Consider the following 15,452-nt stretch of genomic DNA (forward strand, 5'->3'; position numbering starts at 1 on the left):
GGTAATTGATCACAGCAATTATACATAATTCATTGTGTTATAAAACACAATAATTCCCTACGATAAGTATCTTTCTGTCATTGAAAGATTACACAATCTTGTTTATAACCTAATTCGCTCGAGCTAACATGCGTCATATCAGGTGTTGCGTACCGATATCTTTTTCACCAATTACCATGTCGAAATAAAATAACATCATATAAAAACTCTTAATTAAATCGCTTCCTATTTTGTTTTATAATCGAATTCCTCATATGGAATAATTGCTATCACATGTTCTTTTAATGATCAGAATATCTGCTATTCCGATACTAACCTTAGTACAACATGGGTTTTGCATTAAAGATATTGTTTTAAGCCTTTATAAAACACTTCACAATGTTCTACTATGCAATATTTATATCAGTTTAATCTTACAGTATCTTCAAAATAAGCATAAAGTTTGATATACTACCTTTGAAATTCTCATTTCCTATATTATCAAACAGGGACTAAGTTTAAGTGATTTCGTTAAAACATAAACATTGTCAAAATTAAAAGCTCAGTAAAGGAATGAATAACTATTTTCCCCAAATAAACATATTGATTATATTTTCTCCTACTTTAAGAACACAATAAAACCAATAGAAAAGGTATCGATTTTTTTTTTATAAATGTGGAAATCACTGCAAAATTCCTTTTGATTCATTTGGTTGTTCTTACTTATCTTGCAGTTTAAAGCCAAATCAGTACTGGTATCTATAAACTATTCACCATCATATATCTGTTTATTTGTAGTGACCTATTCTTTTTCAGGGTATAGCTTTTTTCTCATATACATGGAAGTTGGGTGAAGTATTATGCAAACTTGTCAACTACTTACAGAATGTGTCAGTAGTGTGTTCTGTGATGAACCTGACAGGTCTAAGTTTAGAAAGGTGTGTATTCAATTTCCTGATTTCTCTATGAAATTTCCTTTCAATCAGATTTGATTAAAACAAGCAAACATGAACAATTTAAACACGGTGTACATTGCCAGTACTATCTTAGATATCTATCTGCTACTTTTTATAGTATTAACTCTGAAAAGAAAAAAGATGCACATACATTGTTCACACCTCATCTATCATCCATTGTTTTAAGTTTTGCAAAATTGCCATTAGCTTCATCCCAACAATATAAAAAAAGAAAAAAGGAAACATCGTGTTATTTCAATGTATGAAAATGTTTTCTTTTTACAGATATTATGCCATAATCCACCCATTAAAAGCTAAATACAGATGTACTCTCACGTTAGCTAAGAAGACTGTATTGTGTATTTGGTTATCTAGCTTTATATTGGCAGCTCCAACGATTGTTGGTCAGGTAATTGAAAATTGAAGAACTTGTTGAGCAAACTTAGATGTGTCAGAAATGGCTTCAACTAAAATAAAAAATAAAAAACAAATAATATAAAAAAAAAACACCTCAATTTGTAAGGCATTATTTTTCGAAGTAAGAACCAAGAGGGTTTTAAAAAAACGAATTTAATGCACAAATTAAAATATCTGCATGAGGAGACCACTGAATTTGCAATAGGGCTTTGTCTTCTTTTTCTGTATACGTCATTATGTAAAATGAATAAAATAAACTATAAAAGCGGATTCGATATGAGATAGGGATAGGTGTTTATCAGATTTTCTTTGTAATTTTTGCTATCTTTTCTTACCAGATTTATGTCTAAAGAAAAACATCATCCCATTTAAGCATACATTATTTTACTGTTCACGTCATTTCTTAAACAGTCCCGCTATTACTGGATAGCTGTAACTTACGTCAACCTATATATTGAATTTAAAAACAAAAATTACAAAAATAAAAACATAACAAAAAATAACAAACAAAAGTCACAACGCTTCAATCTTGTACCAGTATAAAAATTAATGATTCAGATGTCAAAATCAAAATTGTATGATTTGTATGACCTATAATTTCTCTACAACAGTTTATTATAACGCCGTTGCCTCTTTGCATATTCTTTTAATCATAGTCATCTATATTCCTTTGATGAATTTGAATGCGTAGATTATAAATAAATTGCCTGCTTTTAGATATCTCAAACGCATAAGCATGTTTTTGAGCTTTTGATTTTGCCAATTGTTTATGGACCCTCCGTTTTCATCGGAGTTCTGTATTTTTATGATTTTCCTTTTTGTAATATTGAATATTTTATACTGTTTGAACACAAATACCACTCAGATAAAAACGGAAGCAAATTTTGACTAAATTCATAGCTTTTTTCTGGAATTTTTAAATATATATTTTAAATTTATTATCCATAACACTGTTAACTTTTTTTACTTATCGTTATTTGTTAGATCCTTACGATACAATGTATTTACTATTTCTACATTTCAGATCAATACGAACAAAGTAATGGTATACCGTATATTTCGTATAACTGTATTACAGATTGTTACGAGTGTAGTTTAGATGTTCAATTTATTTTGTATTCCTTTATTTTAGATCCACAAGACTGTAACTGGAGTTCGCCGTACTGCTCATTGGTGTATAATAGAGTGGGAACATGATAATATCAGTAGACTCTATGGTGTATACATGTATTTAATAGTCTTAGTTATACCTGTTGTATTAATGACATTTGCCTACGGAAGCATATCTTTTAAACTTTGGAGATTACGATATTGTAAATCAACTACCGATAATACTAACAAGTGAGTATACAACAAAGACGGAGATTATGGGGATGTCGATTTATCTACTGGTTTTATCGATGCATGAGTTTAAAACTAAAAGGGAGGTTATGGTAATTTTGATGTATCTACTGAGCATATAACACAAACATATGTTATTGACTGAATGGTCAAAAATAAAATCACAAAAATACTGAACACTAAGGAAAATTCAAAAAGGAAAGTCCCTAATCAAATAGCAAAATCAAATGATAAAAACACATCAAGCGAACGGAAAACAACTCTCATATTCTTGACTTTGAACATGCATTTTCAAATGTAGAAAATGGTGGGTTGGACCTGGTTTTATAGCGCTAAACCAGTCACTTGTATGACAGTCGGATCAATTTCTATTATATTTACAATGATGCGTGACCAAATCAGTCATAATAGGTAAAGTTGTCAAAACAAGGGTACACTAGTCATCCCAATGTCACAATCTCAATCAGAACAAAAGCTAACATATATTTATTAAAGAAGCACAAAAAAGCATACATCAAATTAAAAAACAACCACGTTGTTTTCTTACTTATTTTTTTAATTTTTAAATCAACCAATAAAGGATTGAAATATTTGAAAACCTGTGACTGAATGGCTAGGTTCCTATCAACTCTGGTATAGAATAGCGTGTTTGATGTCAAAGTTTTGTAATATAACAATGATCCATATCGTAAAATTAGCTCTAAGATGACAAAATGATGAATAATGTAGATCTACATGTATTCAAAAGAAATGATTTATGACAATAAACGAATAACAAAAATGATAGTCAGCAGCCAATGAATAAGCTACTCCTGACTTAACAAATGCAGTATCTTTTATAGGGTTGCTAACGGAGGACTACGGGTATCTTTTACAGCTTATAAAAGTAGGGATGCGATATGTTTACGATGTCCAAAACCTATAATGAGTGACGAAAATGCTACAAGAAAACAGGTAATAGTGATAATCTGGTAACGTTGTCAGAAATTAAAAGGAGCAAACAACTCTACTACAAAAATAAACAAATAGTATACAAATCAAATAACAGAAAACAAAACATAACGTTTAAATAACTGTACAATGGAATTTACCGGAGATACCCCACAAAAGTAAACTTCATAAAATGTTGCACACACTGATATTCTATTTATCTTCAAGAAAACTATATCTAAACGACCAGCTAATCTGTTTGGCATAATAGAGCTGTTGTGACGTATGTAACTCGATATATCTTAATGCATTTATACAATTTTCGATGCGATTTAATTATGCTTACTTTGATAGAGACCAAATGGCACGTTTCGGTCATTTGTTGCTATAATTAAATATACTAAAAAGGGGTACTTCTGACAATGCTTCAACTTTGTACGTTTTAACTGATTCAACATTGAATTGTTGTCAGTTCAAAAACGTCATCGGACTTTTAAACTGAATATAATTTGATTTCACTTAATGAACTTGTACTCTTATATCATACAAAACAATGTTGTGGCGCGATTACGAGACAACATCTCACTTAAGTAGATATATAATAGTCTTTGTTGATTGATGACTATAATAATAAAAGAAAGCTTAAGATGTAAAACGCCAGCTCTATATTACTAATCTTGAACATGATAATGATGCAAAAATCTTCGAAAACAACACTTTAGCACCTCAATAGCAGATTTTATCACCATCAATGTTAGTCTTATTTTGCGGTGACATTCAACCCATATAAACTTCCTTGTTAGTCTAACTATTTTAGAAAAACACTCTTTCGGAACTCATTAAAATATATGAACCCTTGCGTTTTATTTGATTGTCATTTTATATATCGCCGGAAAGAAAAGAAACTACCTTAATGAACTTTGTTGCAATTAGTGTAAAAACAAGTCGATATTGGTACTCTAATGTATAATGTATGATATATAAGGCTTCATAATCATTTTCGGAGTCTTCCTGCTTGCTTTAAGTAATCAGGACTGTTCATGTTTTAGTTGGAAAAAGTGACAGATCTTCGTTGGAAAATTCAAGTTCATATCGGATAATGCATTTCAACCAAAAACATGTGAGAGGTTAAGCTTGTTATAAAACAGGGTTTAGTCTACCTTTTCTTCATAAGGAAATCCCTGTACAAAATCAGGAATAAGACAGTTGTTTTCCATTCGTTTGATGTGTTTTAGCTTTAGAATTTGACATTTGTTAAAGGACTTTCCGATTTTAATTTTCATTAGATTCAGATAGTTAAGGACTTTACTTTTTCCATTCTTTTTATTTCATAAAATTGTTAATCTGAACCTGATTTTGAATCCAAAAAAGAAAATTCTATCGTAAAACTTATCATTCTCTCTTAAAAGGCAAAAACCGAGGAGTGCCAAAAGATAGACTGTTATATTGGTCAAAGCTATTAAGTATAGTTATTTGTTGTATTGAAAATTGGAATTGAAATTATCATAACATGAAATGAATCTAACAAAATGGACAATTAAGTAAATAAAGTCAAATGATTCATTAAATGCAACAAATTTCAAAAGATAAAATGTTTTCTTATGATCTGTACCAATTTAGGAATCGTGTTTCTGTAATCCCTTTGTTTTCCTCTTATTGATGATGTGTTTCCCTCGGTTTTAGATTGCAACTCGGATAAGATTTCTCTTACTCGATTTATGACTTTTGATATGCGGTACACTTCTGTATCCTTTATTTACATACTTGAATGACTAAGCTTAACTATAGCATAGTTGACATAGATTTCCATTTTAAAAGTAAATCGTGTATACTATGAAATCCAAATCTTCATTCAGGTATTGTCTTTCAGGAATTGATAATTCTGCTGTTTCTTTTTTTTTTTTAAATCATATTTGAATGAAAAAAACTTAACAAGTACACATTGTTAAGGCTCATTCTGGAAATCTTTATATAAAGTATGGTGTCCCCCAAGGCTCCATATTAGGACCCCTACCGTTTATATTATACATAAACGACCTTCCTATCTATATGATAAATTGTTGTACTGATTTATATGCTGAAGATACAACTTTACATCTTTCTGATAATTGTAATCAAACACAACAGTCAAAAGTACAAGAAGATCTACATGGTGTTGAGGAATGGTGCAATGACAATAAAATGTTCATCAATAAAAATAAAAATAAATATGTGATTATTGGAACGAGGCAAAGAGCAATGCCACATTACAATAGAGTTGTTTAACTATAAACAATCAAGTGAAACAATCTTCCACATGCGAAAGTCCTTCAAGCAATTAACTTTACCCTTCCTTCTCATGAACAAACCAAATTGATGTGATCTGCTAAAAAAAGTCATCTAGACTATATCTAATATTAAAGATTAAGAAATTTCTAAATTTAGACTGCAGAAAATTATTCTATAATAATTAATGGTTATATATTGACACACATTGATTTTTGTTGTATAGTGTGGAGTAGTTGTAGCAGTGAGGGTTGAAATAGAATACTAAAATTACAAAAGAGAACTGCTAGATCATTACTAGAAACAGACCCTTTCTATCCTTCTGAGCCCTTATTCAAACACTTAAACTGGATGACAGTTGAACAGAGAATAAATTATCACAAGTTTGTGATGACATTTAAGTGCATTAAAAATGATGCCCTATCATATCTTACTAACAAGTTTCATAATGTTGCAGAAAGAAATCCACACCATGAAACCTCATACTCCCTAAATAAAAAACAAAACTGTTCAAAAAATCTTTTATGTATTCTGGGCCGTTCTTGTGGAATAATTTACCAATTTAGTTCAGAAATATTACAAATGTTAATTCTTTCAAATACAAAAGAACAGATCATTTATTAAAATCAACCTAGCTGTATAAATACTATTAAACACTTATTATGGCATTATGTTTATTTTTTCATCACATTTTATCAAGTTGCATTGAACGTTACTATCATACTTGACTTTTTATACTAATGTATGCAATATATATGTTTGCATTTTGTTTGATTTTGATGATGAGGGCCTCAGGGAAGATTAGTTATATAGCTAACTGTGTAACCTTATTAAAATAAAGTATTATTGTTGTTGTTGTTACTGTTGTATTCTAATTTGCTGACAGCTTGTCTTTATTCTGTGTTCAAACCACGACAGTCTCGTTTAATTTTTTGCACCTACACAGCGATACAACAGTGATTGAAGAAACATTTGAGTAAACGTGAATGCAAAATATTATTAACCAATGATGTCCAAAACAATGAATAATACAACAAATTTTAATTCACAAATAGATTAGCATGAATATAAAATACAAAAAAAATTGCTCTTTTATCTCAACTATTAACCACATGTTTCAGGAATAAGTTTTGAAAGTTACCAAGGAAACTTGGAAACCTTAACCCGAAAGGTGATAAAAAGCCAAAGATTTCGATCTACAACCACCAACCACGATCACCTGGTTTAGTAATATGCATCATTGTGTAATCATACGTTTTTTGATTGAGTTAAGTCTGCCAATTGATATTTTATCGTATGTTTTTCTATGTTGTGATGTTATGCTATTGTTTCAGAAAATGGGAGAAGGTTTGGATCCATTAAAACTTTTAATCCCGCTGCAAATGTTTGCACCTTTCCTAAGTCAGGAATCTGATGTACAGTAGTTGTCGTTTGTTTATGTAATATATACGTGTTTCTTGTTTTGTTTATATAGATTAGACCGTTGGTTTTCCCGTTTGAATGGTTTTACACTAGTAATGTTGGAGCCCTTTATAGCTTGTTGTTCGGTGTGAGCCAAGGCTCCGTGTTGAAGGCCGTACTTTAACCTATAATGGTTTACTTTTTAAATTGTTATTTGGATGGAGAGTTGTCTCATTGACACTCACCCCACATCTTCCTATATCTATTCATTAGTTCAAATATTTACAAAATATTTATTATAATCACCAGTAACTATACTTTTTCAGTAGTTGTCGCGTTAACCTTTATTTATTTACAAAGCGATATTACCTGCTTATTGTATACGTTGTTGTTTATGTATTTCAGGTTATGAAGATGTTAATTGCTGTAGTAGTATTGTTTATATTGTGTTGGGGTCCAATTATGACAAACAATTTACTCGTATCATTCAACCTTATCGACAATTTGAACGTTGGAGACCTTAAACGTCCGCGTCAAGCTATGTACGTAATGTCATATTTCAACAGCTGCATAAATCCATTTCTATATGCCTTTATGTCAAAAAACTTCAGAAATGCTTTTAAACAGACATTTTTATTAATTTGTCGTTCAAAACCAGTAGCACGGACAAGAAATGGATCTTTTATCCGATATTCATTCCAATCTAGATCGACCTCATTTATATCTGGTAAGTTGGATTGCAGAGAGAATGCAACAATATCTCGGGACACTACAACATTATCTAGTCTGTCAGTTAATAGAGCTTATCAATCAAATCCTGCATCGTAAAGATCAGAACAGACACATACTTTATTGAATCTCTTGTTCTACTTGTCAAAGACTCTCAATTCAATGTTAAGACCAAGATGACCAGTGTATAATAGTCAAAGCCAATACTGCTGCCTACAATCTGTTCCTCGGACTATTCAGCTACGATATACAATCATTTTATTCTATGGATTCATTGTTATAGATTATAACAGGAAGGATGAATACTGCCCTGTCATACATACAATGAAAGGATTATAAACGCAATTACTAGACTTACGTTTGTATAACGTGGTCTGTGACATTGTAAAGCCCTATCGAAATTCTTTCTTATATTTGCTTCATACTAAATTGTAGATTTTCTAGTAACAATGCATAATTTCAGAGCTTTTACACGAGATACAGAGAATGGTATGGACAAACTAGAAAATTTATGTAAATAGGGACATTTAAGTGCTATGCGTGTGGTAAAATTGGTCAAGGCAAAATATAATTAGTTATTATAAATCAATGTATGGAAGATCTAACCATAACTGTTAAGACCTACTATAAACTTCTCCTTTATCATTATACATATCGAAGCAAATAAAAACAAATTACGTTTAACATCATGTTTATATTATTATTAAAGCTGTACTGGTGTTATGATTTCGCTATGGATCCTATAATTGATTTTCGCTATTGGTTGTGGCTAAAACGGTAAGAATAAGGAAGATGTGAATAAAAACGATAAAAAAGCATTCAATACTCGCTCGATTTCATTAGGACCGAGAAGGAATTTAAATTGGGATTCTTTGATTATTATACATCAGCATACCAATCGCCAAAAAAACTTTTCTATGCATAATTTTCTTTTATAACGAAGCTCTTTGAGTTGAGATGTGTAATATTAAAAAAGTATTTATCGAGGCGCTTTCATCAGGTATGTGTCGGATCTGCTGACTGTAATATAATTCTCCATACTTTAGATGCATTAAAACATTTAATTATCACAATTGTTCTGCATCCGATGCGCGTTTCGAAAATTAAAGTCTTTCCGGTGATTCAAAAGTTAAACAAAAACGATAAACCATATGCAAAAGGGATATATATATTTCCTGAAAAACAACAACAACAACAAATTCTGACGATTTGTGACATAAAATAAAAACAAATTTTCACGATTTAATGCGAAAGGAAATATCAGATATACTCATTCTTTAAGATATGTGTAAAAGATAAAATGTTGAACTGGACATATGCTGCCAATCCAATTAATACAGGCAGCTGCTGTCCCTACCCCTCACTTACTTTAAGGGTTGCACTAACTATATAAAAACAAACCCGCCAAAGAATATCATTAAGTGGAAAATCCTGGAAAAACAAGCAAAACGAATAAACTTAAACAAAAAAATGAAAACGAATTTTTAACAGTTTCACTTTGGAATAATGAAAATATTAAAATAGATAGCAGATCTGTGTTCTCTAAAGACTTGGCTGATAACGGTATTTTGTTAATTAATGATCTAGTAGATAATGAGGGTAAATTAATGTCGTTTGAGCAATGCAAAAATATTTATGAAATTAAATCTAACTTTCTAGTTTATAATGGAGTTATATCAGCAATAAAATCATATCAAAATTCACTTAAACATAATATCTCTATAGAAAATCTTTATAAAAGAGGGACGAAAGATACCAAAAGGACAGTCAAACTCGTAAATCTAAAACAAACTGACAACGCCATGGCTGAAAATGAAAAAGCAAAAAGAAAAACCATAGTACACACGACACAACATAGAAAACTAAAGAATAAACAACACGAACCCCACCAAAAACTAGGGGTGATCTCAGGTGCTCCGGAAGGGTAAGCAGATCCTGCTCCACATGCGGCATCCGTCGTGTTGCTTATGTGATTACACATCTCCAATTCGATGGGATAGACGCAATCCACATAGTCACCAAATTTTGAATTGTTTAGTGAAAGAACGTCATCTATATAGTGGAAAGTAGAGTTAAAGGATATTGCTAACTTCTTATCTTTCTTCCTAAGAAGTTCCTGCACGAAGTCAGCCTCATAATAATAAAGAAACAAGTCAGCAAGTAGAGGGGCATAGTTTGTTCCCATTGGGATGCCGATAGTCTGTTGAAAAACACGTTCTCCGAACGTAACAAATATGTTGTCAATCAAGAAATCAAGCATCTTGATAATATTGGTTTCAGAGATTTTTTTGTTTGAATCAGAATGATTCTCTACAAAGTAGGATTTATCCCTCCCTAAGACAAGATACTTGTATCTACGTAGGCCATTCTTTTTATGAAGCAAAGTAATACCAACTCTTTTAATTTGTCTTTTAGTTTGGAATGTGGAATACTTGTGTAAAGAGTAGAAAAGTCAAATGTTTTAATACTGTTACAAGATGAAAGAGAGTTAATTTGTATGTACTCTAAAAGATCTTTGGATTTTTTAAGTATCCACATCTGATTCACGCCACTTCTAGAATAGGCAGTTTCACAATAACTTTGAAGCCCGTCTTTGATTGCTGATAAAGTTCATGGACCAGTTCTACCAAATAATATTAGAACATTTTTTTGGTCAATTGAAGGATCAAAAGATATGTATAATATTTTCTTAGAAAAAAGTAAAACTAGGCCTACTTGTGAAGATAAATGGTCTTTAAGATCAAACAAAACATTTGATTGAAAAAAAATATCATAATATGTCTTTCTACACCACAAAAAGCTCTAAACTTCATTGGTTCCAGTACAGAATAGTGCACAGAATCATAGGCACAAATAATTTTTTATTTAAAATTAAGGTAAAACAATCAGATAAATGTACTTTCTGTAATGAAGCTACTGAAGATATTGAGCACATATTTTGGACATGCCATAACATTTCAGATTTATGGATTGAACTTGGTGATTAGATTTATAACCAAACACAAATAATGATTCCAGTTAATATAGATATTATTTTATTTGGAAATTTAGGTAAAAATGGAAATGACAGGATAAAAAACTTAATAATACTCTTGACAAATTTCTGGTACTAGAAAAGAATTTGTTTTTAAAAAGAAAACCTTTTCATATGGCCAATATCTGCTGGGACCCCTGGCTTCCGATTTTAAAAGACTAGGTTGATTATCAAAAATTGGTACATTATGTACCAGAATTATTTATATGTACATTCCTTTCCTTATCCACAACACCACCTATGTTATAATTTGATACTGTTATATGTTGGTTTTATATATATGCTTGATGCTTTGTCTATGTTTATAACTACATGTATGTTCCTCTGAGTTATTACCTGTACGCAAATTTTTGAATAAATAAAAAATATATTTATTATTATTATTATTTTTTTTATTTATTTTTTTTTTCAAAAATTCTCAATTTCTGTGATTTTCATTTATTTATTCTTTATTTTTTTATTTTTTTTTATCTATTCAGATTTAATGATCATTCTATATAGATAATGTTTTTAGTTGGATATATTATAATTTACAATGATTTATGAATGTACATTTTACAGTTAAAGAAACTAACAAATACTAATCAAATTAATTATATGCTACTAACGGTTAACGAGGCCGGGATAAGGTACCGGTATTTGATGTATCCACTAACAAATGTCAAAATATCAATAAAGTATAGTTACTTCTAAAAAACCTACAACAAAACCCCCCAAAAAAACGTATAAAACGATACCATGGCTAATAAATCCTTGTGCTGATTATCGTAACTTGCAACTTATAACTTCATAAAGTGGACACAATCTTGCATAATACTGAATGTTAAAGCTTTGTGATAACCGTTAAATCAAAAGAAAGTGCAACCACTATAATAATAAAACTGGAAAAAATAACTGTCGTTTGCGATTGATCATACGGACTTATACTACATTTCCACTTTACATTCGGTGCTGTATTGTCAAGAGTAAAAACTGGGAAATAGGTATATTACTTTAGAATATTTTTTTTTGCTCAAAATAAATCAATATTTAAATGTATATCTTTACAATCTTTGTTTTATTTTAAAACATCAAGCAACGGCAAAGATATTTTGAACGGATAGATGAATATGAGTTATATAACAATATCGTTCTCACTATGGGATAAATTAAAAGACCGAAAAGTTAATCTGTTGTGTACACCAAAGGCTTTGCAAAATTTAACTTTTGGCTAACACATATATATAGAAACCCTTTGTCTGTACTTAGTCAAGAATATGACAGGTGTTGTCCATTCGATTGATTTGTTTTATCAGCTTGATACAACTCTGAATTTGGATTGCGAATAGTTGACACAACATAGTTTTCTGACACAGAATGAATGTGGTCTAAGAACTTAAACTTACCTATCATGGTCCAATATCCCAATTATAAATACATGGTTAGATTCATCATATCAAAGAACCCCAAGAATTCATTTTTTGTTAAAATCAAAGTAAGTTTAATTTTGGACCCTTTGGACCTTAATGTAGACCAATTTGAAATTCGGCATACTAGTATTTAAGAACCCCAATTATTTTAGTTTAATCTTGACCCTTTTGGTCCCTAATTACTAAACTGTTGGGACCAAAACTCCCAAAATCAATCCTTACCTTCCTTTATGGTCATATACCTTGTGTTCAAATTTTATAGATTTTTATTCACATATACTAAAGTTATGGTGCGAAAACCAAGAAAATGCTTAATTGGGTCCATTTTGGCCCCTAATTCCTAAACTTTTGGGACCAAAACTCCCAAAATCGATCCCAACCTTTCTTTTGTGTTCTTAAACATTGTGTTTGAATTTCATAGATTTCTATTTACTTATACTGAAGTTATTGTGTAAAAATCAAGAAAAATGTCTAAATGGGCCCTTTTTTGGTCCCTAATTCCTAAACTATTGGGACCAAAATTCTCAAAATCAATCCCAACCTTTTTGTGGTAAATAACCGGGTGTATAAATTTCATAGATTTCTATTAACTTAAACTAAAGTTAAAGTACGAAAACCAATGTTTCTTCGGACGACGAAACGCAATTATCTTTTCAAGTATCTACTTGTATGCAACATTTAAACAAATCAACTTATACCCTCCCCCCTTTCTCCAAGCCCCCCCCCCCCCCCCCAACCCTAATGTTTCATGACATATTACATTTATTGAACAATCTGAAGAAAAAATCCCAGACAAGACTGTGAGTGCAGCAAAGACTTAAGTCATATTCCAATTTGAACACTTTATTTATATGTTTTTTGTACATAAATTTCTATTTACGCAGTTTTTTAGTGGATGATGCTATGGATAATATGTCTTTCCGGGGTAACAATTGAAGTCAACAACACTTAACGATTGTTATTTAAAGTTTTCGTTAGCTTTTATGCATTTTTCATGAAAAATTCAGGACAATATTTAACCTCTTAAACTGCAATATTCTGCAAATGAAAACTCCGTTTCCAAGGACAAAATCGGTTGCTATGGTGATAAAGCTAAAAAAAATCCCACACATTTTTCTATTAAATTTGGTAAAGTAGTATCCAAACTTCATAACTACAGTGCTAACTATTCTGTACACATTTGCACTTTTCTGAAAAACACCAGAGAAAATGTGGTAATTCAGCAAAAATCCCAATTTCAGAAAAGTTGAAAATATGCATTTTTTCACAAAATTTTACAAAACAATTACAAATTTGGTTGACATGGAATCTTCACTAAAATGAAGCTTAAACCAAGTTCTATCAATGTTACATATGAAAATTAATGAAAAATGCATGATTGTATTCATAATCAGGCTCTGAAATGTGGTGATTTAGCTGATTTTTGAAAGATTTTACAACGCTTAACAACCAAAAAATTGTGTGTCTGTTACCATGGCAACCACTCATATTTTCCCACTCAAAATTTTTTTTGAGCGTTTTTCACTCATTGCTTCTACTTGGCCAAATAAAGATAAAATCTGAAACCCCCCCATGTATCACATGTATATGGCACACTGCCTGGTTCTTATAAAGAGCTGTACTTAAAAGACAAAATGCTTGAACTGGACATATGCTGCCAATCCAATTAATACATGCAGCTGCTGCCCCTACTCCTCACTTACTTTTAGCGTTGCACAAACTATATAAAAACAATCCCGTCAAAGAATATCAATAAGTGGAAAATCCTGGATAAACAAGCAAAACGTATAAAACGATACCATGGCTTTCTGCTGATTCGAGTAACTTGCTCAGATATATAACTGCATAAAGTGGACACAATATCGCCTAATACTGAATGTTAAAGCTATGCGATAACCGTTCATTCAAAAGAAAGTGCAACCATCATAATAATAAAACTGGAAAAAATAACTGTCCTTTGCGATGCATCCTTATACTACATTTTCACTTTACATTCGGTGCTGTATTGTCAATAGTAAAAACTTGGAAACAGGTATATTACTTTACAATATTTAGGTTTTTTTTATCAAAATAATTCAATATAATGTGCTATCTTTACACGTTTTGTTTTATGTTAAAACATTATTCAAAATAGTATGTCATAAATATATAGAGATTTATATAATTTAATATTAATAAACATTGTCACAATATGTTCGATGTTTTGCTCTATGAGTAATTTTGGACAATGTGATCACGAGTGCATCAAGCAACGGCAAAGATATTTTGAACGGATCGATGAACATACGTTATATAACAGTATCGATCTCACTATGGGATAGATAAAAGGACCGAAAAGTTAAACTTTTGTGTACACCAAAGGCTTTGCAATATTAAACTTTTGGCTAGCATATATATATTTAGTCCTGGTATCTATGATGAGTTTATATATAGATGAATTTCTCTCGACATTTATGAAAAGCAAACCGACAACAACAATGTCAAAAAGAAAACCGATAAAATCAAGTTACAAAATCAACAAAGTACTACATTGAAAATATTAAATAAAGTAACACTAATCCTCTCTTAAAATTTGGGGCTAACTCAATTTCTCCCAAAGGATTAACAATTCTTGCTTCATCTGATAAAATATTTGATGAAAAATTACATACGCTGTTGTCATCGAAGAAAAGAAGAGATTGTTTATACCACGAGTAGAACAAATATAAGTCGCCATAATTACACGTATAACACATTCTTTTAATAACGTGAAAAAACGTTACGCAATGAACCCTTTGCATGTACCAATTCAAGAATATGACAGTTGTTGTCCATTCGATTGATTTGTTTTATCATTTGATTTTGCCATTTGATTAGGACTTTATGTTTTGAATTTTTCTCTGAGTTCAGTATTTTTGTGATTTTACTTTTGTCTCCTCTCTCAGCATGAATTGAAAAAATATCTACTTTACATAGTTCAATAACATCATGCTCTATTTCACGCAATATAAA

General features: G+C 30.7%; 1 protein-coding gene across 1 annotated transcript in view; it reads left to right on the plus strand.

The window, feature by feature from the left end:
* Nucleotides 1–8,222, plus strand: part of LOC134695049 (allatostatin-A receptor-like) — a 34,498-nt gene extending 26,276 nt beyond the window's left edge. Inside the window, exons 2-6 of the mRNA XM_063556264.1 lie at nt 796–917; nt 1,221–1,344; nt 2,485–2,693; nt 3,536–3,647; nt 7,695–8,222. Of these exons, the coding sequence (XP_063412334.1) occupies nt 796–917; nt 1,221–1,344; nt 2,485–2,693; nt 3,536–3,647; nt 7,695–8,117 (990 nt within the window). The 3' untranslated portion in view covers nt 8,118–8,222. The remainder of the gene's footprint in view (nt 1–795; nt 918–1,220; nt 1,345–2,484; nt 2,694–3,535; nt 3,648–7,694) is intronic.
* Nucleotides 8,223–15,452: the final 7,230 nt, after the last annotated feature.

This window comes from Mytilus trossulus, chromosome 1 (assembly GCF_036588685.1).
Source record: "Mytilus trossulus isolate FHL-02 chromosome 1, PNRI_Mtr1.1.1.hap1, whole genome shotgun sequence".
NCBI lineage: Eukaryota > Metazoa > Mollusca > Bivalvia > Mytilida > Mytilidae > Mytilus > Mytilus trossulus.